The sequence below is a fragment of the Rissa tridactyla genome, chromosome 3 (assembly GCF_028500815.1).
Source record: "Rissa tridactyla isolate bRisTri1 chromosome 3, bRisTri1.patW.cur.20221130, whole genome shotgun sequence".
Classification (NCBI taxonomy): domain Eukaryota; kingdom Metazoa; phylum Chordata; class Aves; order Charadriiformes; family Laridae; genus Rissa; species Rissa tridactyla.
In genome coordinates this window covers 86,235,314-86,260,081 of record NC_071468.1, presented here as the reverse complement: position 1 = coordinate 86,260,081, position 24,768 = coordinate 86,235,314, and the positions used below count along the sequence as shown (strand labels likewise).

The following is a 24,768-nucleotide window of genomic DNA, read 5'->3' as shown; positions in this document are numbered from 1 at the left end:
TTTACTCAACTAATGAGCAAAGTAAAATTGCACATATTTAAATGCAACTCACAAGGCAATTTTATAAAGACAGGACCACCCTGATAAGAAAAATATTTTTACTACTACCAACCAGTACGTCCAGTGAATATTATGTCGTATTTATATTGAACAGCTTAGCCATTTCTAAAGAGTCACTGGGTTGTGCTTTTAAATGACTCCATCACACAGAAATGTGCACAGAATTTACTGAAACAGCCTCTGTTCTTCAGCAAGGACAAGAAGGTTTCTGCATGCAAACATGTTTGAGACATTTATGCTACTATGAAACAGATACGGGCCTAAAAACAGTTGACACAACTGTACTTGCGTTAGAAGCTTGTTCTGATACTACCAATTTGTTATGTAGAACAGACAAAACAGTAATCAGTGACTCACCCCCCTAATAGATCTGCTGTGTCACTTTGTTGGTTCATGTTGATAACCCTCAAATGGTGTCCTTGAAACAGAAACAGAAAGCACCATCGATTTATGGGGGGTTTTTTTGTTTGTTTGTTGTTTATTAGATCATCTTCATGTAAGTCACAGCCTTCACACTTTATTTACCTGTAATATGAGCAAGGTACTGAACAGTTGAGGTTTTGCCAGTTCCTGTTTCACCAACCAAAAGCACAGGCTCTCCTTTGTCAACACAAACTGCAAGCTGTTCAATCAATACTGCAGATGGCCGTGTGGCAGCAAAGGTTTGTTTTGATCTGGAAAAACAGAGGAAGCAACTCAAACCCAAGATTTATCAAGGAGTTCATTTCCATTTTACCTTTTCTTTTTTTTTTTTTTTTTTTTGAGAAGTAGTTGAATTTAGGATTTTTTTAATTAAAAATATAGGTTTGGAAAACTTTGTTCCAAGATACCCTTATAAGATACTTTTGAATTTCAAGATACAATCTAGACATTCAGGGTTTCCAAAGAACTTCCTGCCCAGTGGAGTTAAAGCCACATACTACAAAAATATCTCTTTACAAAGATAGATCCATCAAAATCTTATTGTAACAGCTATGGATGCACACTGTTTTGAAGAAACTCTAGTTCAAAAGAAGCTGAAGAGTTCCATGCTTTGGCTGCCAGAAGTATGATGCAGACAGTCTTAAAGATACACAAGGAAAAGCTCAGGTCACAAGAGAAAGAACTCATCACGTTCCTTTCATTAGACTGAGAATATCCAATTTTTATTTTTTTAATCCTGTGACTTGCAATCTGTTCTATTCCACCACAAAATATTTCGATTCTCATGGAAATTACAAGATATTCTACCTTTGTACAGTGAGAGCCTGGGTTTGTTTCTTCATGAGATGCACTCTTCCGACAGAGACTTCTTGTTCCCGTATTAGAATTTCCGGTTTATAGAGTTCACAAAAGAACTCCACCTGTGAAGAAAGCATCAACATTTCCAATACTAATGTTGCCTACAACATCACGCTAAGAACACCCGTCATACGCTACCAGTATTACTTTGCAGCAAGCTAATTTTTCATTGTAAGATTTAATATTTTGCAGGTTTTACATACTTACCACCTAAAATACTGATGGACCTCAAAAGTGTTATTGTCTGTACAAACAACGACTTTCCATTTAACAACCTGGTAACGGGTCTATGCCATTATATTTCTACTTCACCTACTTCCATGGTAGTTCAACTACATAAACTTGAACCTGGGAACAGTTATCTTTAATAATAAAAAACCTACCTCCCTTCAAAAAAGATTGGTGAATACCTCGGTGTAAACAAGGATATTTTGCCATTAGCAGCACATAATACACTCCTGTATTGAAATAATACAAAAGAAGGACAAACAGAAAAATCCATAGAAGTTTCAGGGATCCATCTGTCCACCCAGCTGGCAAGTTTTTTCATCTTGAAGTAACAAAGGAGGGAATTTTCTTTGCAATCAAACTACCATAGTCAGAAATAGCTGACAAAGTAATGATTTAGTTTAACTCAGCCATTTATATCACACGCTATTAACTTATAGAGAGTTACTAGCCTCTAGAGAGGTACTTGATTTGGGTATCGATGATTACAGAACAAGTAGTAAAGAAGATTATGTTTCTCTCCAATGTCTTTAAGTTGATTAAAATTCACTGTAACCACCAAAGAAAAAACACATTCTTCACTATTCTGTGCATCTAGCAGTATTATGTGCTTAGACAACTGTGCTGTTCCAGCTGTGTGATCCTTCTTTTGCATGATGACGCCATTTGCAACCTGCTCTGGAACAGGTTCACTGTAGCATTCAGAGAAAAAAAGTGCAGCTGAAAATAAAACAGGATAAAAACATAGACGCTGGGATAGTACAGAGAACAAAAAAAGTGTTTGGGACAAAGAGGTAAGCATAATTTTTAAGAAAAACAGCAGAACACATTTAAATTAATCACTAGAAAGATTGCAAGTTATAGAATATTATCAATAGACAACATATTAATTATAGCTCAACATACCTTTTTCTTGGAAATGTTTAATTTACTTCCAATAACTTTTGCCATTTTCTGTCTGCTCCCTTGGTTGGACAGCATAGCTGTGAAACAGTCCAATGCCTGTCAAGGGGAAAATAAAACAGCTTCTTCAATACAAATTCTGTGTGATATGAGCTGACAAGGACCACCTTAATTTACACGAGCCTGACTCCAATCCAGCCATGGTACATAAAATTATTTCACTGTCCACAGATAGAGTCAAACAATGGAGTTCAAAAGGGTGTAATAAGAACTTCTAAACTCTGTGATGTAGTGGGTTTCTACTGAAAGTAAAAGCTTTTCAATGTCCAGTCACAGAAGCTATTTTTAGATGAATGGACCAAAATGGAGATGAAGTAATGTTGTAAGATCTCACGTCATAAAACTACCTCTGACTGATGCACACTTGAAAAATTCCAGCTCTGGAATATGAATTGATGCATAGGAAAGTAAGAAAGAAGCCTCATATTACAAGAAAAAGGAAAGATCTTAAAACATTTACTCTCAGACACACGCAATCCCACCTCATACCAGTTAAAATTATGCTGCAGCATTCTACTTGTACGACAGTAGTAAGCCTGAACTGGCTTTTGGCACATTACTGCAAACAGTTTTCTTAGTAGTAAGGAAAGTCCCCAGTTGACAGATCACAAACATTCCAACTATGATCCAATTGCTTCAGATAAAACTATACATAAATTTCCATCTCACATTCCCAAATTGAGTATTTTCACATTTGTGAGACAATACTAGAATTTGGGTAATAATTTCTGGATCAAGTCTTACCGCACCTCCTGAAAAATATTCACTGCTGTGGTTGAAGAATTACTGTTGAAGTTGTAAGCAATCCTGCTGCACCAATTAAGTAAGTCTCTAAAAAGAAAAAACAAAAAGATTTGATACAACGAAGACAAAACACACAGCACCTTCTTTCATGTTCAGGCTAGGTCATTATGTCGTCTTCCAACAATTGCACATTTAGTTGTTGTGCTAGTTGTACACAGGAAGACACATATAAATCTGATCCTAATTCTAAAGAGTAGCTGAGCACATAAAGACTAACAGTGTTGCTTTCAGATACGTTGCTTAGAAATAGATAATACACACTCCATTAAACCATAAAGTAAATATGAAATTGAAAAAAAAATGAAAAGCAGCAAGTTTTTCATCCAGAAAGGTAAAAACCCCCTATTTTTTGAAGATACCGATTCCTTATCCACAACAAAATCTTCCGAAAGGCAAGAAAAGGAAGCATTAATTCTAGAAAAACAACTTCACAAAAATACGAGGTACTACCCACACCTAGTATTTACTGACCAATTCACAAAGCACTACTGGTTACAGAAATTCCACATGAGTAGAACTGACATTTGGTATGACAGGAAGAACTAATTGAACATTGAGATGCATTTTATCATAAAAATTCTAAAATTAATAGTACACTACAGATCTGGTTATTTTCAGTCATCTGTTAGTTAGGATGCTGTGAGGGTCTAATACAAAATTATCTAGGTAAGCAAATATATTGCTTAAAACATTATCTACTGGCTAGCATGAGAACATTATACGCTACAATTCAGTCAACAGTTCTTAACTGGATCTGATATTTTGTGTTAAAATTAATTGAGAAGTAATCCATATAGCTCACCAACACATATAACGAAACCCACACTTTTTCCTCAAAAAAATGAAGTTATAGCAAATAGGAAGTCTTAAAAAAATTCAGATCAAGATTTTTTAAAAAATATCTTAATCATTATTTTATAATGAAAAGTGGATTTTTCCAATTTCTTATGAAATTCCAGTTTAATTAAAACTGTTTTTAAAAAATTAAGAAAAATAACAAAGGTAAACACATCTATCTCTCCAGGTAGCTAACTAAATTTCCTCCTAATAAACATATAAAAAAAGACAACCTTAGAGATAGTTCTCGTCCTTCCAGATTTGGTTTCTTATTTTCTGATCTTGATTCTGATGAATCTTCTGGTATGTGCCTGGAGCCAGAAGTGCTGTTTTCTGATGCCTGATACTTGTCTCCTGTAAGGTGAATGTAAATGTCTAGCAAATGATCAGTTACAAGAGCAAGGTTGGGGTATTTCCTTTGAAGAACCTGAAAGAAAAAAATTAAAAACCTCAAAACAAAAAAAACCCTTTTGCATCAGAAAGAAACCACGAGCCCCCCCAAATTTTAATAGGATACACTTCAATAGATACTCAAGCTAGCATGCTGCACAAACCTGCTCTCTTGGAATCTTTCATCTGAAGAAAACAAGTCATTGTGACTTGTATGATATCAGTGTAGATGCCAAAAAATAATTTTGCCAATTCAACTGTACTCCAATTCATTTAATAGATTTGCACAAATACCAACAGGAAGAACAAAAGCTACATTCAACCCTAATCTAAACTCAAATCACGATCATACAACTTTACAACTGATAACAAAAGTTCTTACCTCCTGTCCTTCTTTGAATGACTGAATTTTTTTGAGTATTCAAGTTATCTATTCACTGTGCTGACAAAGACACATTAAGGGGATAATTTTTCTTCTCTAATTTCCTTTCAGCTCAGTTCTCTCCACTAAAGCTTGCCAACCAAAATTATTGCTTCCCAAAATAAGCTTTTCACAGATATGGGCCAGAAAGACTGGTCCCACCCTGCCAAACTGACTTTTAAGATTAACGAGAACATCATCAGTCTATTTTCAAGACATGCAATTGGGTGTCTTCTACCACTGTCTCTTCGTCTACTACTACACAGTGTTTGATTGATTTATTTTTGTGACTTGAGCTACAAAGTTACAAAAAAGAACCAGAAGAACCTAGTGGTAAGTGACACACTGAGCACTGAAGCTTCCTTTTTTCTTAAGGTTTTAACAGCCAAGCTTTACTTGAATACTGGTCCTTTCTGGAGGTCATCTTCGACATCAGTTCAGCCACACAGCCTTTTTTACTACTACAATAGTGAGTACAACAAAATCTACAAGTATGAAGTAAGTGCTGTTCTTGTTCCTTTCCTAACAATTAACTGACAAATATCAAAACAGAAAACCACAGATATTTAAGGTCACCCGTAACTGCGCTGGCCGCTGAATGGGCTCCAAGGAGTGAATAAATCTTATCAAAAAACTACCTTCTTCATTCTAGAAAATTCAGAAAATTCTTCTGCTCAAGACTATTCAGCCCCTTTTCCCTTAGGCAAGGCTCTTTTGAAATCAGATCCTATTCTGAGCTCTGTATCACAAGGAGAATCCCTAGAGAATTCTATTTTCATTTTAGCCCTGGGCTCCTTTAATTTTTTGAAGGACTACACAAAGCAAACATTCCCTAGAGATTCCCTAACAAAAGATGTCAATAGAGACAGTTATTTGTAGTTGGTAACTGACCAACTACTTTTAACCTCAAAGCTTAGAACTCAGAATTAGAGTAAACCCAACTTTTTTTTCTTTTTCCCTCTGTTTTTACGTATCTGTCAGCTACAAAATGGCAAAGTAATTTGATTCTTAGACCCATTCAAAGCAGAACTGTGTTTGCCACAGCAAGTTCCATGAATCTTTGTCCAATGCACTTCAAATTTTCCTGACAAAGTGCCCATTTACTTCAAAATCGGCAGGATAAATCTAAAACAATAAGGGTATATTGGAGATAATAATAAGGATCAAATTTATTACTGAAAAACATTTATTACCCTTAATTGAAACAATTATTCACAAGCCACAATAAAGCAACATAATACCTCCTTGAGTTCTCCTTTGCTCATGTTATCCAGATGTATTTTGGTCCAATATTTGTCCAAAAGAGCAGCGTGGCTGCTCTGCTGTCTGTACCAACCTCCACCACAACTGAATATCCTAAATCAAAACAACATGAAGAAACACGGTATATTGTGTCTTGCTGAAGAATTCAACATTTTCAGTGCGTTCCTGTGCATCAAAGAACATTTTACATATCGCTGCTACAGTATAATGTGCGTGCACAGATCACCCACTGTTTGTCACTGTACTGTCACGTAACCTACCTTGCCTATCTCTGCTTTTCAAATTACCTGATCTTTTCTCAATGTTTTTCCCCATGTATTGCAAGATCTCCTTAGAGATACTTGCAGAAAGACAACTGACAAAGAGTTAAGTCTACCAGAAGCAACATACAGAATCCTTTATGAAGGGAGGAACCTGACAAAAGTGGCCTGGGAAGTATCTTCCACGGATCCTAAATGATCTGTGCTGTATTGCAGATATGCAGGAAAAGCATCTCCAGCCCCTGTCCCCTCCAGTCCTTCCTGATTTTTTTTCCCCCTCATTCTTCAGGCTCACGGTCTTTTCCATTATATATATTGTTCTGTTTTGGATTTTTTTTTTTCCTGCACAAATAACTATGTAGCCATGCGATATACCCACTGTGGGAGCAGTCTTGCACCTGCAAAGCATTTGATAAATCAGCTTGTGGCTTGGGTTTTTTTTTTCCTGGTGTTTTGTTTGGTTGGTTGTTGTTGGGTTTTTCTTGGTATTATTCCACAGCTGGAAACTGCAACAGACTTACTGAATCTGCTCTGGAAACTATAATTTGCTGCTATACAAACTGTTGACCAAAAATACAGAAGAAAATCTGATTAAATGAGGCCACCAAAAGAGAGTTGAATCCAAAAGACTCAATACCAGAAAAATAGATCAGAGAAATATAATTAAAAAACAAAACCAAGTTTGTGGAAGGAAGACAAAACCAGGAAAATTTGTTAAAGGCTTTGAAGTAAACTACTAATAATTTGAAAACCATGTAACTATTTCCCTTCTAGATATCCTAACCTTTAATCTTGATAGAATATTATGTCTTAATATACAAGAAGACATTCCAACATCTGATGCATGAGCCATTACAACAGTGAAAGTGTCAGGAAGAGTACCTTAAATCTTTTTCTAGTTAGAAAACATTACAAATGTCTATATTGTCACAAGACTTTCACAAATCAGATTTCCTTAAAAATTTTTCTTTCTATTTCTTTTTTCATGATTCCAAAATAAAGTAACTTTATCTTATTATAGATGCAGGGTTCACTTAAATTATTCATGAAACTCAAAAAAAAAATCTTCTAGGGAACATGTATACAACTGCTCAAGGAGTGGAATAAAAAAAAAACAAAACAACCCCAAAACTAATCATTCAATAGTTAGACTACCAACTACTCCAAGATCAGCAAAACTAAGAAACAATTTACACGGATGCTGTTAAAACTAGCAAGTTTAAGATACCTTGTGAATATCAATCATAAACCTTCTTCACACAGTAATTGCTGAGTGGTATTTTGTTTTGGCAAGAGCTTGGTTTTGTAGGGTTTCCCCTGGCAAGTTTCATTCCTTCAGCCTTGTTGAAGTGACCTTTCTGTACAAAGACTGGATTCACCTAGTAGTAATATAAGGCTGCTCTAAAGCAAAAAAAATCCTTACACAACTTCTATAGCTTCTATCACTTGTTAATTGGAAATTGCTAAAATACTCCCGCCCAAGTACCTTGCATTTTCTCTCTTTATCTTAAAAATAAGATATCCATGCTTTTAACCTAATTTAACTTTACAAGCCTACCTCCTGGTTGCAAAAAACTGGAATCCCGATGCTACTTTTAAACAGTCACCACGACCAGGAATCAGCAACTCTTTTTTTTCCAAAAGAGGAATCAGCACAGAGATCTGGAGAAAAAGAGAAAATTTATAAAACTTTCTTTTTTGTGAAACTGTAACAGACAGCACACCCATCCACACTCATTTCACACTTCAGATGCTAGAGCACTTCCACTGAGCACCATATTGCCAGCAACTGCTGTTCCCACAGATTGCGCTTCCAAGTGATGCTAGCAGGAATTGCAAATGTAATTTTAATCAGCAGTGGAAGTCATAGGTGTAATGTTTACCTGTCTTCTTTCTTTTGTATCCAGATTTAATGATAAGAGAATGGAAACAACGGCCTTTACACTGCAAGTCCAAATCAAAACTATTTACTTTGAATTGTCAAATGAATTATTAGACACTTTCGCATCAGAAGCCTTATTTTCTTTATCTGCCTGAACTAAGATGAGCTGCATCTCAAAGATGTCATTCTCCAACATCAACATTTTTCAGTGTATACTCTGCTACCCCCAGGAGAATTTGGTATCTATTCAAAGATCTAACCTTCCACGCAGAAGGATAGTAATAATGGTGGAAGGAAAAAAGGGAGGTAGGACCCACAACGATCCCTCAGCACAGAGGGAAGTAAGGATGGAGACTTTGATGTGGAGAAAGGAGGCAGGATGCCTGCAGGGAGGACTTGAAGAAAGGGAGAGATGAATGCAGGATACTACTCAGGGCATGTTTATGATGACTGCAACAAGCTGAGAGCTGAGTCCACAGAAGCAACTAAGGGCATGACCCTCCGTCAGTGAAAAACCATCTAGTATACACAAGCAGTATTTCTTGGCTTTCTTATAAATTCCCTATATTTTAGAGGCCTAGAACTCAATAAACAAGCTGTCAGGTTATTTAGCCACGCAAAGGATGTTTTGCAGAACGGATATGAAGGAGAACAGCTATCTGCAGAATGTCCAGCAGGCCTATATAGCAAAACATCTCTACGATGTTGTTCTTGCAGAAGACATGCTTTCAGCAGCCATTACTTCAAAAGGGAAGGATGACAGTCTAACTAGTCGTTCTGGAGCTGAAAATAGGAGAGCTGTTAAAACCTATACTGCTTAATGTAACAAGGCATTTTTAATATCCAAGCCAGAGGTAAGAAACGTGTAAGAAAAAAGAACAAAACCAAAAAGACATACACCAAAATACTAAAAAAAAAAAAATAATAAAATCTTATTAACAGCACCACTCTAATACAGTGGTGATATTCTGTGGTGTTTGGGGCTACATTTGTTTTCAAATATTAACACATGATTTAAAAGACACACAGCTCATAATCAGTGTCAATTCAAATCTTCAGAGTGAAATCTGACATCAGTGGCAGTGTCATGACTACTCTAAAACAAGGACAAAAACTAATGTCGCATGCTAATATGTGAACGAAGTCAGGCAGGTTAATTCTTTCTAACCCCTTTTAAAGGGAGAGTATTTTCAGCATGCTGCTACAGAACTCACGTTGATTAGACTCCAAAAATTGCTAGTACAGGCCTTAAGACCAGTACCTTACAGCAAACACAAACCTACATACCACATCTAGAGGCGCGTAATCAATATCCTCCAGAAGTATCCAATGACCTTTGGTAACAGCTTGTGTCAAGGTTCCAGGTTGCCATACAAACTCCCCTGGTACATCTGTACAACGATACATACCAAGCAGCGTCTATGACGGAAACAATCAGTAAATTAGAGACCTGTTCATTACATCCCTTAAAATCTCAGAGTAAAAACTTAGAAAAATGGCCAAAGTTGGTATACAAGTAACACTTACTTAGCTTCCACATTACTAAACAATCCATCTGGTAATCTGTGCCCAGCATTAATTTTTTTTAATTAAGGAAAAAAAGAAAAAGTTTAACCCCTCCACATCTATGGTTATCTAATGGAAACATAGTAATTAAAATGAACCAGGTAATTGGAAGTGAATTTACAGAGCTGCGCCATCATAATTAACAATCAACAACAGAACATACAAAACTGTCTAGGATTGCACTGAACCTTATTTTACATTTTTGAAAAGTCTGCGACTAAGCTAGTAAAAGGAATTTGTAAAGCAAGTTATTCAGAGATACAAAACCAGTCAAGCGTTGCTTCTCCATAAAGTTGTAACTTCCACATTTAAGCATTCCTTAAATAATTAAGTTAATGGTTTCACTACTACTTATTTTGACCTTGAACTTCATTACTTTTTCTTAATATGGTGATCTTACTCATGTATATGAAAATATACTATTGTGGAGAACAGTTGTGAGATAGTGAAATCAGCTGGTCTATGCAAGTAAAGACAACATTTATGCACGCTAACAAAAACCTTCAGATAGCACTTCTGGTAGATACTAAACACCTTAGAAAACTAAATATAAATTGAGCCAAACATAAATCAATTCAAACCCAAAAGTTATATATGCAAAACCAGAAGAATGTGAAGTTATCTTCACCTCCGGTTTTACCTCTACAGGTAGAGCTAGATCACTATTATGCAAGTACAACATCCTCAACATCGCAGGATCTTACTTCATCTCACCTTTACCACAAAAAACTGGGATCAGATTAAACTGACATTAGCTCACTTAAAACGAAATAAAAGTGTCCATACAGCCTTTGGCACCAGCTTGAGTCATTTTAGAATAATTTTTCCATCACTAATCAAAATTTTTTAATTAAAAAAAAATAACCAACCAGGTTCTTTCACATAGAAAAACCCTGATAAAACATAAGTTGAATGAAACAGATACAGCAGAATTATGCACAGAATTTAAAACCTACTGAAGCTTAACACTGATCTTTCATCATATTTCTTTATTCTCATCAATAGTAAGACCAATACTACACAGTTGAGGGCTTTGGAAAGTTAAACGTTATCTTATTAGAACATTAAGTCAATGCTTTAAGTAAAAATTATGTCTGATCATCCAACAATAAACCAATTTCATCAGTTACCTTACTGTCAGTTTGATCTCCAAGCTGGACTTTCAAAATATGAGGAGGTTTTACTCTTCCTGTAACAGCTGCTAAATACTCAATTAAAGAAGTTTTGCCACATCCTATTGGTCCTTCTAATAAAACAGGACGCTGATACGCTACAGCAATGGCAAGGTTTTGAAGATTTGTGAAGGCAGATTCAACCAAAACAAAATGGCTGGTGTTATTTTCCTGTTCAAACATAAAATTTAAGTTACTACATTGGTTTTTTACAGGTTGTACAACACAGAACAATTAGGAAAGCAAGTCTGACAACTAGAAAAATTTTGGCCTGTAGATCTGTCAACACATATCAAATAAAATAAAGGATTCTAAAGTTGTATTTAGTGACAGACATTAAAATAGATGTCATCAAAAACCTATTATAGGTGAAACACTTGATAAAGTATATGTACAATTTGTTCCCAAAGGGAGTTCACACTAAGTTGTCAGTACAGACATAGTAACTATTCAATCATAACACATGTCAATCAAACACAATTTGCAACATAAGTGAAATTAAGTCATCAGAATGGATCCAAATCACAGGACAAATCAAACAGCAGTTAGATTCAGATGATGCAAGTATGAATATTAACTGTTTTATTTACTTCTTTCTGCACAGGCCAAAGCGTAAGATCATTAAAATCAGTGCATGAAAAACAAAGGGGAAATTCAGTAACATTTTTATTTTATTCAAAATGCAATTAATATAGTTTATCGAACAGTAATTAAACAGTGTCATATATTTTGACTCTCCTACAGTCACTTATGTATCAGTATATAGCACAAAAATTAGTGGTTTCCTGCCAAAAGATGCAGAGAAAAGAAATCAGAGTCCATATTGCACCGAAACAAGGGTCTTTTATTTAAATTTGATCTTCTTTTCAGATATATTTTCACTTACTCCTCTGGTAACAATGCTAGTTTTTAAAAGAGTACTTGCTTTCCCTCACAGTTCGCTCCTACCTCTTCATCAGACCTCCTCAGCTGTAACTGGAACTACACTGTGTACCAGATCAGTGAAATACCTGTGGCTATTCAAAAAATAAAAGCATGCCTTTTGGGAAGTTGTCTCCTCCCTATCCTTTCAGCAATCCAGTTTATAGCATGGTCTAGTGCCAGCACAGCAGCAGCAGCGACACTGTCATGGGAGTAAGAATTTCCTTAAACAGCTCTACAGTTTCCCCTGCTGCAATGAATTTCAAGCCATACTTTCAAGCCTCAATCCTATTAAGAAACAAAAAAAGCTAGAATATAGCAAATTCAACTACGTAAGTTGGGGGAGGAGGGAGAATTTGGGAGGAAATTCCTCTTTCCTTGCTTCTGCTACTCAAGAAATTCTGGACATTGGTAGTCTTCGTTTATTTTTTTCTCCTTCATTTGTAGATCAGCACTGCAAAATTAAATAGAAATACACAGCCAAGAGCTAAAACTAAAACTGTACCTAAATGATAAAAACAGTCAAGAATACTGGCTGCAGCTACAAAGAAAAACCTGAACAGTTCAAGATGAACAGCATCTCAAGAGAAAAAAGGTTAAATACTGTTTGCTCAAAAATGTTTATGCCTTTGATGGACTTCCTAAAACTATAAGGCACTACATTCTGCATTACACTTCATTCCGGTGGAGAAGGTAACTTCTTGCTCACTTCCTCTCCCCTTTTTCTGCCTTCTAGAAGAGTAAGCAGCAGCCTTGTTTTCTTTTGTTTTAAGAGAAGAACTAATAGTATGCTTGCAGAAAGGCTGTTTATAAGATGTCTGTATAGCACATAAAACTACTTCATGTAGGCAAAAGCAACTGTGCCAGATCCTGGCTTTACTCAGCTATGTAATACCACCCTAACTTGGACTGGAGATACTATGTAAGGCTGAACATTCTTTTGTAGTATATTCTTAAGAACCGCCACATGAAGATAAAATGAACAACACTACTACACCTTCGTTGCTTCATTCCACTGCAGAGCTTCTTTGCAGTGTCTGTATTATGCAACACTAGCTTATAGTACACATCAAGAAAGGTAAAAGATACACACGTTACCCGTAATATCTCAACACTATTTAAGCAGGAAATAAAGTCAGTTAACTGCATCTAGGGATTCTTAACAAAAAATAAATTTTTAAAAGGTACAGAATTAACCCTGGGTTACATACCTGCTCTTCAGAAACAAGCTGTAGTCGAGGCAGCACAACACCACATACAGCTACTACATTTGCAGAGAGGTCGCCTGACACAATATGTCCTTGTGTATATTGCAGTTCTTTCTCCTTTTGCCAAAATGAGGAGTCCGGATTGGCCAAAACAAGGGCTTGTTCCACACTCTGCAGCTGAGATTCTTCTAGTAGCCTGTGAAATCCATGTTTATTAACTCAACTGAAAGCCATAAACAAAACCAAGAAGTGTTCAAGATTTTAAAAGTTCCTACTTTAGTCTGAAATGTATCAGCTCCTCAGGATTGAATATCTTCTTCAGGAAAGATAATTTATGCTCATCATTCATGCATGTAACCAGAGCAAGACAGTTTGAAGTATACCTAAAAGTTATATTTAGAACAAAACATGTCAAAACATAGTCTGAAGAAGTTCAGTTTGACAACTGTCAATTGCAAACCAAAATATCAAGTTTGTAAAAACATGCAGAAAACTTTCTTCATAGAAATTATTTTAGTGCTACGCTTAACATTCTTTAAGGTTAGAGAAACCGCTCTGAACTGAGAAAAGCACTTCTATCATGGCATACTTCATCATTAATACAACAACTAGCTAACCTTTCTCTGAAGGACTGAATATAGTGCTATAATTTACTATATACATAGTAAAGAGCACTTTCCCAAATAAATTAAGGTAAACATATAAGACAATGAAAATCAGGTATTCTTTGCCTGATTTTTTCTTCTCCTCCTACCATTTTCCTTTCAAAATTGCTTTCTATCTCATGCTATTTCTAAAATAAACCTAACACAATGACCTCAAGACTCAGTGCCAAAACAAGCCGACAACTCCCAAGTCTTGACTTAATTACTACACAAAGCTGTCTCACAACAAAAGGGTATTTAATACAAACCATAAAAGACACTTCAGTTATTATACCACTGTTTTTACCTTACAAGAACAAAGCTTTCAACGAGCTTGGGGGAGGAGATGGGGGGGTGGGGAACAGTTGCCAGAAAAAGATTGGTTCAGGACAAAATTTAAAAGTCAGGTCATTCATTTACTTAAGATTATTAGCTGAACACCGGGTAAACCAATTCCAGTCAATGAATTAGAAATTCTATTTCTTTTTTCTAAGACTATCTCAGTGTATGTCATCCTGAAGAGCTTCATAAATGGCTGATAGATTTGACAACACTCTTGTTCCTGTCCTTCCTAAATTATACATCTTATTTTAAAGTTGCATGTTACCAACATAACTCTGAATTTATGTTTTAAAAAAATAAAGACCTTTTCTTAAATAAATAAAAGGCACTATCAATACTACTACTCCTCACATAAATAAGGTAGATCACATGACTAGGTTGAAGCCCTGCAGGCAGACACCTAACATAAAGCATCTGACCCAAAACTACATGCAAAGTCTGCAATGGCGCCAGTTCGGAAGCATAGCTTCAATAAGTCAAGATTTACAGTGACTGAGATGTCTATATAAAAGCAATAGAAAAGAAAAAACCCAACTCATTAATAGTGTAATCAATGTAGAGTAGTATAATATATCATTGTAATATAAGTTGGAGTGAGACTAGATTAATCTCTACTTTTTTCTAGGATAACATGCTAGAATGCAGGCAACACACCAACAGGTTTACAGTAGAGGTGAAGTGATAAATTTACGACCTCCCATGAATCCAACTTGGGTAACTGAAGTTATTTGAAAAGATTCTCAGGACTGTAGCTTTAATCATGACTAGGAGCTAGTCTGAGTTTCACTCTGTGATAGATCACTACAACTTTCAAAAGATCAGGTAAGAAGGACAGGTACAGATACCACTGGTACAGATTCTTCTGGTATTATTTGAAGATTCTTTTCTACTTGCATGTGAACATTGTTAAATACAATTCAAGACACAGATACCTCTTTTCAATGGAGATGTGGGGGGTTTAACTTACCAACGGACTAAAGTGTCATGACTCCTTAGAAGTGGAATACACACACTCCAGTCCCATAATTCCCGGAAAACTGATTGCTCCTTTTGTAAAAATCTGTAGGCTGCCTCCATGAGGTCCCGTAACTTCATTCGTCTGCGCCCATACCGGACTGTGTTTGCATCTGAGCTCTCCAGGAAAAGCCTCTGGAAAACTGGTGATGTATTCTTAAAATATCTTAAAGCAAATCTTTAGAATAAAAAAAAAAAAAGAAAAAAAAAAGAGAGATGGAACACAGACATCTAAGCCGGAGGAAGGGAAAACAGCTGTTAATAAAAACACCAGGACAGAGGTCCTGAGATAGTAACTGACAGTATACTGACAACAAAGGCATATATTTAACTTTGTCCACACCTCGGAAAGACAACCACTTCAGCAATCAGCTGACAATGCATATTTTTACCTCATTAGAAATCATTACTTAATTATCAAGGGGAAACAGTACTGCCTTTGGTGAAATCTCTTTGATTGCTCCTGTTTACTGAAAAAGTAATACTGATTCCTACTTATGTAACTTTGTATTCTACTGGCCTACAACTCTAATCTTAAATGCAGAGATTTTGGTTGTGAGCCATTTTCATGACAGCTGTTTTGCTTTTCTTTGAAAAGATTATCATTAAGACGAAAGTCACATTAAATCTTACAACACAATTTATTTTAATTGAGCTGTGTTTAAGATTTGTGTTTTCTAAACCATTCTTTCAATTCAGAACACATTTGTTATTGTGGGAGACAATCCGAACTGTAACACCACCTCTCATCACCACTGAAGACTAACAAGCATATACTCACTAAGCTCAAACACTGCACAAAAAGTTGTATTACTCACGGTAAAACATCAGGGTGGTCGGCAACCAGCTTGCTCATTGCTACACACAGCCTTTCATGCCGATCATGGTTGATTTGGCCACCAGCTTTAATGGCTTCTGCATTTCTTTCCAACAAATCCAACAAAACTGGCCGAACTTGACGGCCAATCAATAGAGTACATTCTTTATCCAGTAATAACTGTGCTAAAGTATCGAGGATGCATTGCCGATCCTGCTGAGTCCAGATCTAGAGGAATGGAAAGTAAGAACTGGTTAAATGGGAAATGAACTATTTGGAACTATTCATGCAGGATTCACAGTGAATTTTACAGGAACAAATCTTTCAAAAAACAGGAGGGAGTCCATAATTCCCAATGGAAGCACTTACTTGACACAGCTCTCCATGTTTAAAAAAAATTGGGAAACAGAATGAGTGACATGCAGAATGATATACTAAATAGGAGTTACAAAAAAAGTCCCAAAATCCTAAATTATATTTTACAGCTGAAAGATAAAGCAAATAATTCTTAGTATTTTTTTAAGGAAAAAATTGGGAAAATGTTATAACTGCTAATACATCTTTGTTAACAGAATTCCCACCAATTTCAACAGCTTGGTCTCACGAGAGCCACAAAAAGAGTTTAAGTTGCATCACATTCACTATCTCTTTTCAAAAAAGAAGCATTCCATCAATCATGATCACACCTTATTTCTGATAGCAATTATAGTGAACAATGCTCTTGACAAGCCAGCAGCATGTATCTGCAGTTCTGACGCTGAAATTTTTTTTTTCTTTTATATAAAAATGTTTTTTTAGTGCAAAACAAAATATTAGACATTTGAGTAGACGGAAAACATGTTCACATCTGCTAGGGAAAAAAAAAAATAAAAAAAATCAACACTTAGAAGACATCTCCTCCACCTCCTCCTCCCCAACACACACACTCATATCTCCCCCAACCTTCCTAACTTTGTTAGTGAAGAACAACAACCCATTTCTCTGGTCTCTGAGTTCATGTTATTATTGAAGCATCTCTCCACTTCCATTATGTTTAGCATATGCTGCAATACAAGTAATTTTGACTTGTGAAAAATCAGGATCATGAATTTGCACAATTAACAATTTTGCTCTTAACTTTGATGCTCCACTCTCCCCTTATGCTACCAAGGCGATTTTATCTTTCTTTGCAAACAGTTGTACATACAGCTAGGCAAGGCAGCTTCCCAAACAAAACAAGCACTTACTAAACTCCCATAAAAATATTCTGTGATTTCTGTAACCTTTCGTTTTAGCAACACCTGCAGCCATTTCTGCTTCTCCTGCACTTATTGTTACTCAGGTAAAATCTGCTCCTGGGCCTGCAGATGGGATGGTTTCATTGTTACGAGATAAATAAACTACAGAGGTCCTACACATTGCTTTTGAAAGGCTGACCTCGTAGGGTTACACCAGTATCAACATTCTTCTAGATACATGCATACTTGTTTAAGTCCCTTGGGTTTCCTTCTGAATTTGAAGAGACATTCATTAACAGCACTTAAGAAATCAGGGAAACTGCAGCATATACACTACAAACATCAAAACCATCACGTTAATTCTAAGCAGTTTCTTACATGCTTCATGTTTATTTTTATGAGACATAAGTTTATCTTCCTCTCATCTATCAGAGCAGCATTAAAAATTAAAAAATGAAAAATTTAAAAATGGAGATGAAGGTCTGCATTCATCATAGAGCAAGGAAGACACTGTTCAATACAAGGGATCAGATTTTGAGTGGTAAAGTGATTGACAAGCTGTTCAAAGGCTCAAAATAACTGGAAACAAAACAAATTCCATTAAAAAAACAAAAACAAACAAAAAAACCAAACTGCAACCTTCAATTTCAAAATCAATTACATCTTTGGCTACCCAAACAAGGCACAACAGGGTGCTTGATTTCTTAACCAGAGCTTTCAATATCAAATAAAAGGAACAATTAAAAATAAAATAGTAAATAAAAAATGTGACTGACTCAGTAAAATTCTGTAGTTACATGACTACTGTACAACAAATCCATTCCATTACCAATTTTGTGAGAGCAAGCAGATTTTTAATCACTGTGTGTAGTACCCTTAGGACATAGAGAACTGTTCAAAAAATCACAGTGGCAACATTCTCATTCTACAAAAAGACCACTGTTTGTTTACAGAGCTTTTCAGAGTCTAAATTAAAAATTTTATGGAAAAGAAGATACTGTCAGAGGGTTTTTTTAACTAAAGGTGGCTTTGTGAAATACCAAACTTTCTCAATCAGTAGTGAAGGACAGCTGATCTGAAAGTGTTTAATTCTAAAGTTTGCATCTGGGACAGTAAATCTGTGCCTGCAGTTCCAAACAGCTGCTTTAAGAAAGCATCACAAAAGACCATTCCTCCAAATATAAAAATATATACACACATTGTGTATTTTTAATGAAAGAGACATTAAATAGAAGCACAGCTAGGAGTGAGACCTGGAGTCAAACAGGATCCCAGTTGCTTCTCTAGCGGCATGTTGCACACCTCCTTCCCAGCCTGCACAGTACATTTACTTAGTGCTCACAAGGTACAGAAATCTCTATTAAGAACTGCCTTAATCGAAACCCAAAGATTACTAAGAGAAAGGATCACATCAAGGAACAATCTGGGCCCATTTGAAAGCCACATTTCTGATCATGGCTCACAGGCGTTTCCACAAAATGTTACACCATACATAGATTTAATAATGGGATACTTCTAAAGGGTAAGAGGGCATTAAAAGCCATGTGTGGGAAATCCTTGTTCCCCTCCAACACAGGAACACATGTTCTTGGCTCCATTCCCTCACACATTATCTCTGTCGCTGCATGACTGTGCAGCAATCAATTTGGCAAGATGATCTAATTTAATCCTTCTTCCAAAGTCTTCCACTGGGTGGGAAAGTTGAACGGATTTTCCACATCAGCACACTCATTAGGTTCAGGACACGAGAAGCAACAGAAAGGTGTGGCTTGGCCTTGGGAACAGGCAAAAAGAAAACAGAGCTGGACCACTCTTTTTGGCAGCTGTCCAGTTCAATAAGATAAAGCAAAACATGAGCCTGCACTCTTCTTACAACCCACACACTTAAAGAAAAAGCAAAACAAAACAAACCAAACATAAAGAGGCAGGGGGATACGCAGTATCACAAGGAAAACAAGATAACGTCAACTACCTCCATAACAAGCCAGAATTTCCTACATCTCCTCCAGCACACTGTATTTGATAGAGTTGGACAGACCGCTCCTTCAAGGATAGCAAGAATGTTCTCTTTGACTTTCTATCAGTGTACTTATTAACATATTGTCTCCCAAAAAACCACAGCTCTTCAAAAACCTAGAAGCAGAAGGAGATAAGAATACGCTCCAGGATGGAAGCAAAAGTGTAATGTACCTTCCCTTATTTATAATGCTACATGACGTGAAGCCTAATTAATCTTTCAAATAAAAAGCTAAAGTCATATTTTCAGAAAAAAAAACGAGCCTGCCTTAGTTGCCCGGACATCAGGACATTTTTCTGACAGCCAATAAGTAGCTGGGTGAATTTGGGACAGCTAGGTCACCTCTTTTTCCTACATTTCCAAAAAAAAAAAAAAAAAGGAATAAAGGCACTTTTCAACATCAAATACTACGACCGAAACCCTATAAATAAGAGCTTGGAGTTATTATTAAAACAATTTTCACTCCTACATAGAAAAATTAAAGGCGAAATGAAGGATGCCAAGCTGAAACACCAACAAAGTAGAACAGATACAGAATGGTGTCCTCAAGATCTCCAGTTCACTTAAGATGGTTCCATAAACTAAAGAGAGGAAATATACAAAAGGGACAGGTCTTTTTATCTTCCCATGTATGCACAGTGGGAAGTGTGAAGGGCAGAAATTCATAAGGATATTTTTGCACTAAAGTTCTATTCCAACTAGCATTTTAACCTTCACATTAATGAACTGCTATACTGGTATTACACCATCACAGGGAGCCAAAATACATGCATTTGCACAAAATCTGCATTTGGAATTCTACACAGGAAGACACTGTTTTCTTAAGTTATCTAAAAAAATAGAAAGGCAAGAAACAAAGACTCGTTTAGAGAGATTTTCATCCCATTTTCCTCATTAAGAACAGACATTTTCTGTACCTTTGCAGAGTAAGCGGTATACAAATACTATACAGAAAAAGCTCTATTTCTATTACATACTGATGCACAGGGAACGAGATCTTCCATCACCACATAAACGGTACCTTACTATGAATCTCAAAAGACTGTTCCTAACTTAGCAGTTGTGGGCAAGTTCCATTCCCTTATGGAATACTGAAGAAATAAGTCACCACAGAGACACAGTGAAGCTGTGTAGCAAAGAGAGTTCTAGATTTCCAGAACGCGTGCTTCCCAAGTTACATACAAAGCAACTCATAGGAAATCAGGTATGACGACTGGAGCCAGCAGTTGTTTAGCAGCAAGATAAGCCTGACACACTTCTAGATCTCTAGCTTCCGAGCTTGGAAATAGCAATTCAGTTTTCAAAAGAACGTGTCATTATTCATTAATGTGCTGTTCCAGACTCTCTGTATATAATCACTGTTTAATAACTTCCACGTAGCAAACCTTTCAAACCCAAAGTACGTCTCCAAACAGTTGCCAGAAGGGAAAGGGCACAGTCTCTTTCCCAGTCTCAGAGCTCAGTGACTCACTTCTGGTTCACTGCTCCATCTGTCTGCTACATCTTGTATCTGCATCATCCCCATCTCTATTCTCAGCTGTTTCTTTCTCTTGAATAGCAGCTCTTCACCACTGCTTCCCACCAATTAGCAACAACTCTCCAAAGCAGGAATATATATATTCATTTCAATTTTACTTTGATCCTATGATTTGTAGTGACAGAAGAAAAAGCCATCTGTCTACCAACAGAGAACCTTGATTAACAGTATGAATGCCTTCCCCAAGCACAACTAAGAGACAGTAATTCAGACTGAATGCCAATATTCTGAAAAAATACAATCTTCAAGCAAGTGGGACATTTCCTAGACACTCAAACAGAAATACGGATTTTAAGGCCCAGAGTGTGTACACAGCTTAGGGGCTTCAAAAGCTCTATCATGAAAAGCATTAATAATGTAACATCTGATGTGTTGATATCCTACTATTACACATCTTCAAGTATTGTGGAGAAATGAGCTAGACCTCAACTTTCCCAGAAGGCAGGTGTGCTTTTCACAGTTAAGGCAGACAAAGCATGAAACCAGCGAAAATAGGAACATGTTTCCAGCACCACTGATTTTAAAAAAAAAAAAGCAGCAAACTCTAGAAAATCCATTCCTCTGTCTTTTTACCCCACATGCTGTTTTAAGGCAATTGAAGACGACATGCAAATAGCATCAGGGCAAGATGCTGCAGCTAAGGGACTAGATACCTCCTCGGTGCTTGTTAATAACATGCCATCTCTCGCTGTCACACTTTCCGAATCACCTTAAGGGACATGGAAGATACTGGAGATTTTAATTGCGGGGCAAAAATGCCTCCTCAGGAAGGGCAACAGGAGGGGGGTACCAGGGGACCGGAGAGAACCCGCCTCATGGGGCTCCCCTCGCACGACCCCGAAAGGGGCGGGGAGGGGAAGAAACCCCAAGAAGCCCACACAGAAAGAGACGGAGACAGAGGGAGCGGAGAGCAGCTCCCGCAGGGCGGGAGGAGGACGAGGGGGCGGGGGGGGTGGCCGGGCGGCGCGGCCAGCAGACAAAGCTACCGGCAGGAGATGGCGGCGCGGGGAGGGAGAGGGCAAAGGCAGCGCCGTGCGTCCCCTTCCACCCATGGCGGGCCCTGCAAGACCCATCTGGAGGGAGACAGGGAGGGAGGAAGGAAAGGCGGGCGCCCGGGGACCGCCGCCGAGCCCCGCACCACCTCCCGAGCCCCGCTCACCTGCTTCGCCAGGAACCTGCTCAGCTCCGCGCTGCTCTTCTCGTTCCTGCGCGCCACCAGCCGCAGCGGCTCCACCAGGCGGAACCGTAGATCGGCCGCCATCCTCCCTCCTCCTCTACCCTCCTCCAAAGCACGGGCAGCGCCCGAGGAGAGCGGCGGAGCCGCACGCCCAAGGGCCGGCAGCAGGGACGGCGCGGCACGTGGGACGCGGGACGGAGGCGCCGCTCGGCACCAGCTTCCGCTTCGTGCGCGCCGTCACCCGCCCGCGACGTCGCGAAGTAAAGGGAAGCGCGGCCTGGCCCCACCCACCCCGCCGCTGACGTGACGGCGACCCGTGCTAAACTACATCTCCCAGCATACCGCGCGCGGCGCATGGCCACCGGGGCAATGGGGGCGGCCCCGGTGCATGCCGGGAGATGTAGTCTCGTAGGGGCCGCCCCTTAAGGCGGGGGATGGCTGCGCTCGGGAGTGGTGCCCACCTCTCCCCACTCTCTGCCGGGGCTGGAAGCTCGCGTGTGCGGGGGCTGCCTTTGCCGCGTCCTCGCCCCATTTCTCACTCCCCACGGAGGTAACTGCCGTCGCCGCGGCGGGGCTCGCACAGGGGTCAAGGGTCACCAGCCCCTCGGCTGTCCCCGGGGCCTCTCACATCTGGGCCACGGCCCCAGGTCAGCGTCCTGACCGAGGGCGAGCGCGGGTGGTGACGAACCCGAACAGGTGGTTCAGGCTCAGCAGGAAGGAGGCCGGCGCCTCCCCAACTCCCCCGGCCGCCCGCAGCTAGCTCCTGACCGAGCCCGAGCGCCCATCTAACGCACTGACAAAGTTTCCGGCCGGCTTCGACAGCAGGCGCCGGGATTAACCCTCGGACTTCCCGGGGGAGCCGCAGGAGCCGCCCCACGACCACCCCCACCGCAGCAGCGGGGCGCGGCCTTCCGCGCCCGACTCGCACCAGGTAAGCTAGCGGGCCGCTCCAGTGGCGGCGCCGTTCAAGGCGGCCCCGGCGGCCTCACCCTCTCCCCTTCCCACCTGCCGTAACCTTCACAGGCGGGCAGGGCAGGGCTGGGCCGGGCCGGGCCGGCCGCGGCACCTGGCCGGCAGCTGAGGCGGGGGGGGGGGGGCGGGGCCGGGGGCGCGCGGGCGGCGGAGGGTGAGGCGCAGCCGCCTCGCGCTCCCGGCTTTGGCGCCAACCGCTTCAGGCCGTGGGGCGGGCTTTGCCGACGTCGCGGCCGAGGACGCGCCGTGCGTCTGCCGCTATTGGCTGGCCGTCGCCGGGAGCCCCGCCCACCCCCTCGGCGCCCCGGCCTGCGGGACCAAGTGGCGGCGGCGGCGACCTGCGGGGTGTCGCGGGCCGGGGGTGGCGCGCCGCAGCTGGCCGGTGGGTGAGGGCTGTAGGTCGCGCTGGACCTGCCGAGCGGGACCTTCCTCCTCCTGCCCCTTCCCTCCATCCTCCGCTGGCCCGGCGTGGGGCTCGGCGCCGCCTGGCCCCGCGCGGTGCCTCTCCCCTCCCCCATCACCCCTGCGCGGGTCCCCCGGCCCGGCCTGGCCTGGCCTGCCCCGGGCTCACCCGCCGCTCGGCTCGCCGGTGCGGGGTGCCGCCCGTGGGGCGCAGCTGGGGTGCTGCTCCTGGGCCGCCATCGACGTCTCTCCCGCCCCGACCCCCGAGAGGTGCTGGGCTCTTCCGCCGTGACAGGAATTGGGGTGGACGGGAGGGTGAGGCCTGGAGAACCGGTGAGGGCCGCCGCCTCTGAACCGGCAGGCTGCTGCTGCTCAGCGCCGGTCGGTGCCTCTGCTTGCCCCGGCACCGGGTCGCCTCCCGTGCTCCGCTTCTCCTCGGAGGCGGTGCCTGGGCATTGGAGGCTGCTGCCCTCGCTTCAGAGGTGCTTGTGTGCCAGTGCCACAAACGTGTGTGCTTGTAAAGTCCTTCTGCAATGTGTTGCAGGGGATACCGTGCGTCCTGTGGCCAAGCGTGGTCCTGTGGGCGAGCATCACTGTATGCCTTGGCGGGCAAAATGTTTCTTGGCTGTTACCACTCGTTATTGGTGTGGCTGGTGGTGTCAGACAGGGGAAACTCGTTCCTAAATAGTCAGCAGGGAAGAAATCAGAATTATCAAATCAGATTATTTTAACTGGTTAATATATACATTCATAGAATGCAGTGTTTCAAACCAAAATTTCTTTATAGGAACTTTATTTGAAACATACAAATAAAAGATGCAGCTGAATATCTTCAGGATGCTTGTTTACAGGACATAATTTCTTACTTTTCATGATAGAGCTCTATGTTTGTTACCTTGATGTAAGAGTTTTCTCATTCTAGTATTGGATTTTGTCAAAGAGCAAGAGCCACAGGTAGCTCAGGTGTAACTGACTTATTTCAAGGTGCTTCTGTTTTATGATGTTGTTGTGAAGCTGTCAGTTAATCTCTTGTCTTTCCTCTGATATTTACTCATAGATGGGGAAGGCATAGGGAGTTTGTATCATGGCAACAGATGAGGATGGACTGGGACTGTTTGATATCCGCTACAGTGGTAAGATCTGTTGGATTACTTTCTGCTTTGCAGTGAAATAATACAAGCAGTCTTAAGAAAATAAATAGGTCCAAAACCAACTTAGAAAACAAAATGGAAACAATTTAAGTTGGGACAAATACTGATAAGCTTCAACTGTAATTAAATCTGTGGCACGTTATTGGTGTAAGCTATTAGTAAGTAGTATGGATAGTATTACGATCCATTAGTAAGTTTGGATTTTAAACCATAACTGTGTAC

The 24,768-nt window shown here is 39.9% G+C and overlaps 2 protein-coding genes across 13 annotated transcripts in view; one reads left to right on the top strand and one right to left on the bottom strand.

The window, feature by feature from the left end:
* Nucleotides 1–22,254, bottom strand: part of MDN1 (midasin AAA ATPase 1) — a 105,012-nt gene extending 82,758 nt beyond the window's left edge. Inside the window, exons 1-15 of one of the 2 annotated variants that reach the window (XM_054196959.1) lie at nt 22,004–22,254; nt 16,075–16,301; nt 15,210–15,434; nt 13,532–13,639; nt 13,260–13,452; nt 11,086–11,298; nt 9,677–9,808; nt 8,066–8,169; nt 6,226–6,340; nt 4,407–4,600; nt 3,282–3,363; nt 2,476–2,571; nt 1,291–1,403; nt 586–734; nt 418–478 (exon numbers count right to left, since the gene is read on the bottom strand). In XM_054196959.1, the coding sequence (XP_054052934.1) occupies nt 418–478; nt 586–734; nt 1,291–1,403; nt 2,476–2,571; nt 3,282–3,363; nt 4,407–4,600; nt 6,226–6,340; nt 8,066–8,169; nt 9,677–9,808; nt 11,086–11,298; nt 13,260–13,452; nt 13,532–13,639; nt 15,210–15,434; nt 16,075–16,301; nt 22,004–22,105 (2,114 nt within the window). In that variant the 5' untranslated portion in view covers nt 22,106–22,254. Of the gene's footprint in view, nt 1–417; nt 479–585; nt 735–1,290; nt 1,404–2,475; nt 2,572–3,281; nt 3,364–4,406; nt 4,601–6,225; nt 6,341–8,065; nt 8,170–9,676; nt 9,809–11,085; nt 11,299–13,259; nt 13,453–13,531; nt 13,640–15,209; nt 15,435–16,074; nt 16,302–19,262; nt 19,636–22,003 lie in introns of those variants that run through there. The other variant, XM_054196960.1, reaches the window with a different exon arrangement.
* Nucleotides 22,255–22,447: 193 nt separating this feature from the next.
* The window catches only part of CASP8AP2 (caspase 8 associated protein 2), a 28,476-nt gene continuing 26,155 nt past the window's right edge, over nt 22,448–24,768 (top strand). For 7 of the 11 annotated variants that reach the window (XR_008465407.1, XR_008465405.1, XR_008465408.1 and 4 more), the window contains exons 1-2: nt 23,289–23,375; nt 24,453–24,528. Coding sequence is in view for 7 of the 11 variants with exons in the window: in XM_054195273.1 (XP_054051248.1) it covers nt 24,480–24,528 (49 nt within the window). In the remaining 4 variants the exon portion in view is untranslated. Of the gene's footprint in view, nt 22,953–23,288; nt 23,380–23,422; nt 23,666–24,452; nt 24,529–24,768 lie in introns of those variants that run through there. The other 4 variants (XM_054195274.1, XM_054195277.1, XM_054195276.1 and 1 more) reach the window with 4 other exon arrangements.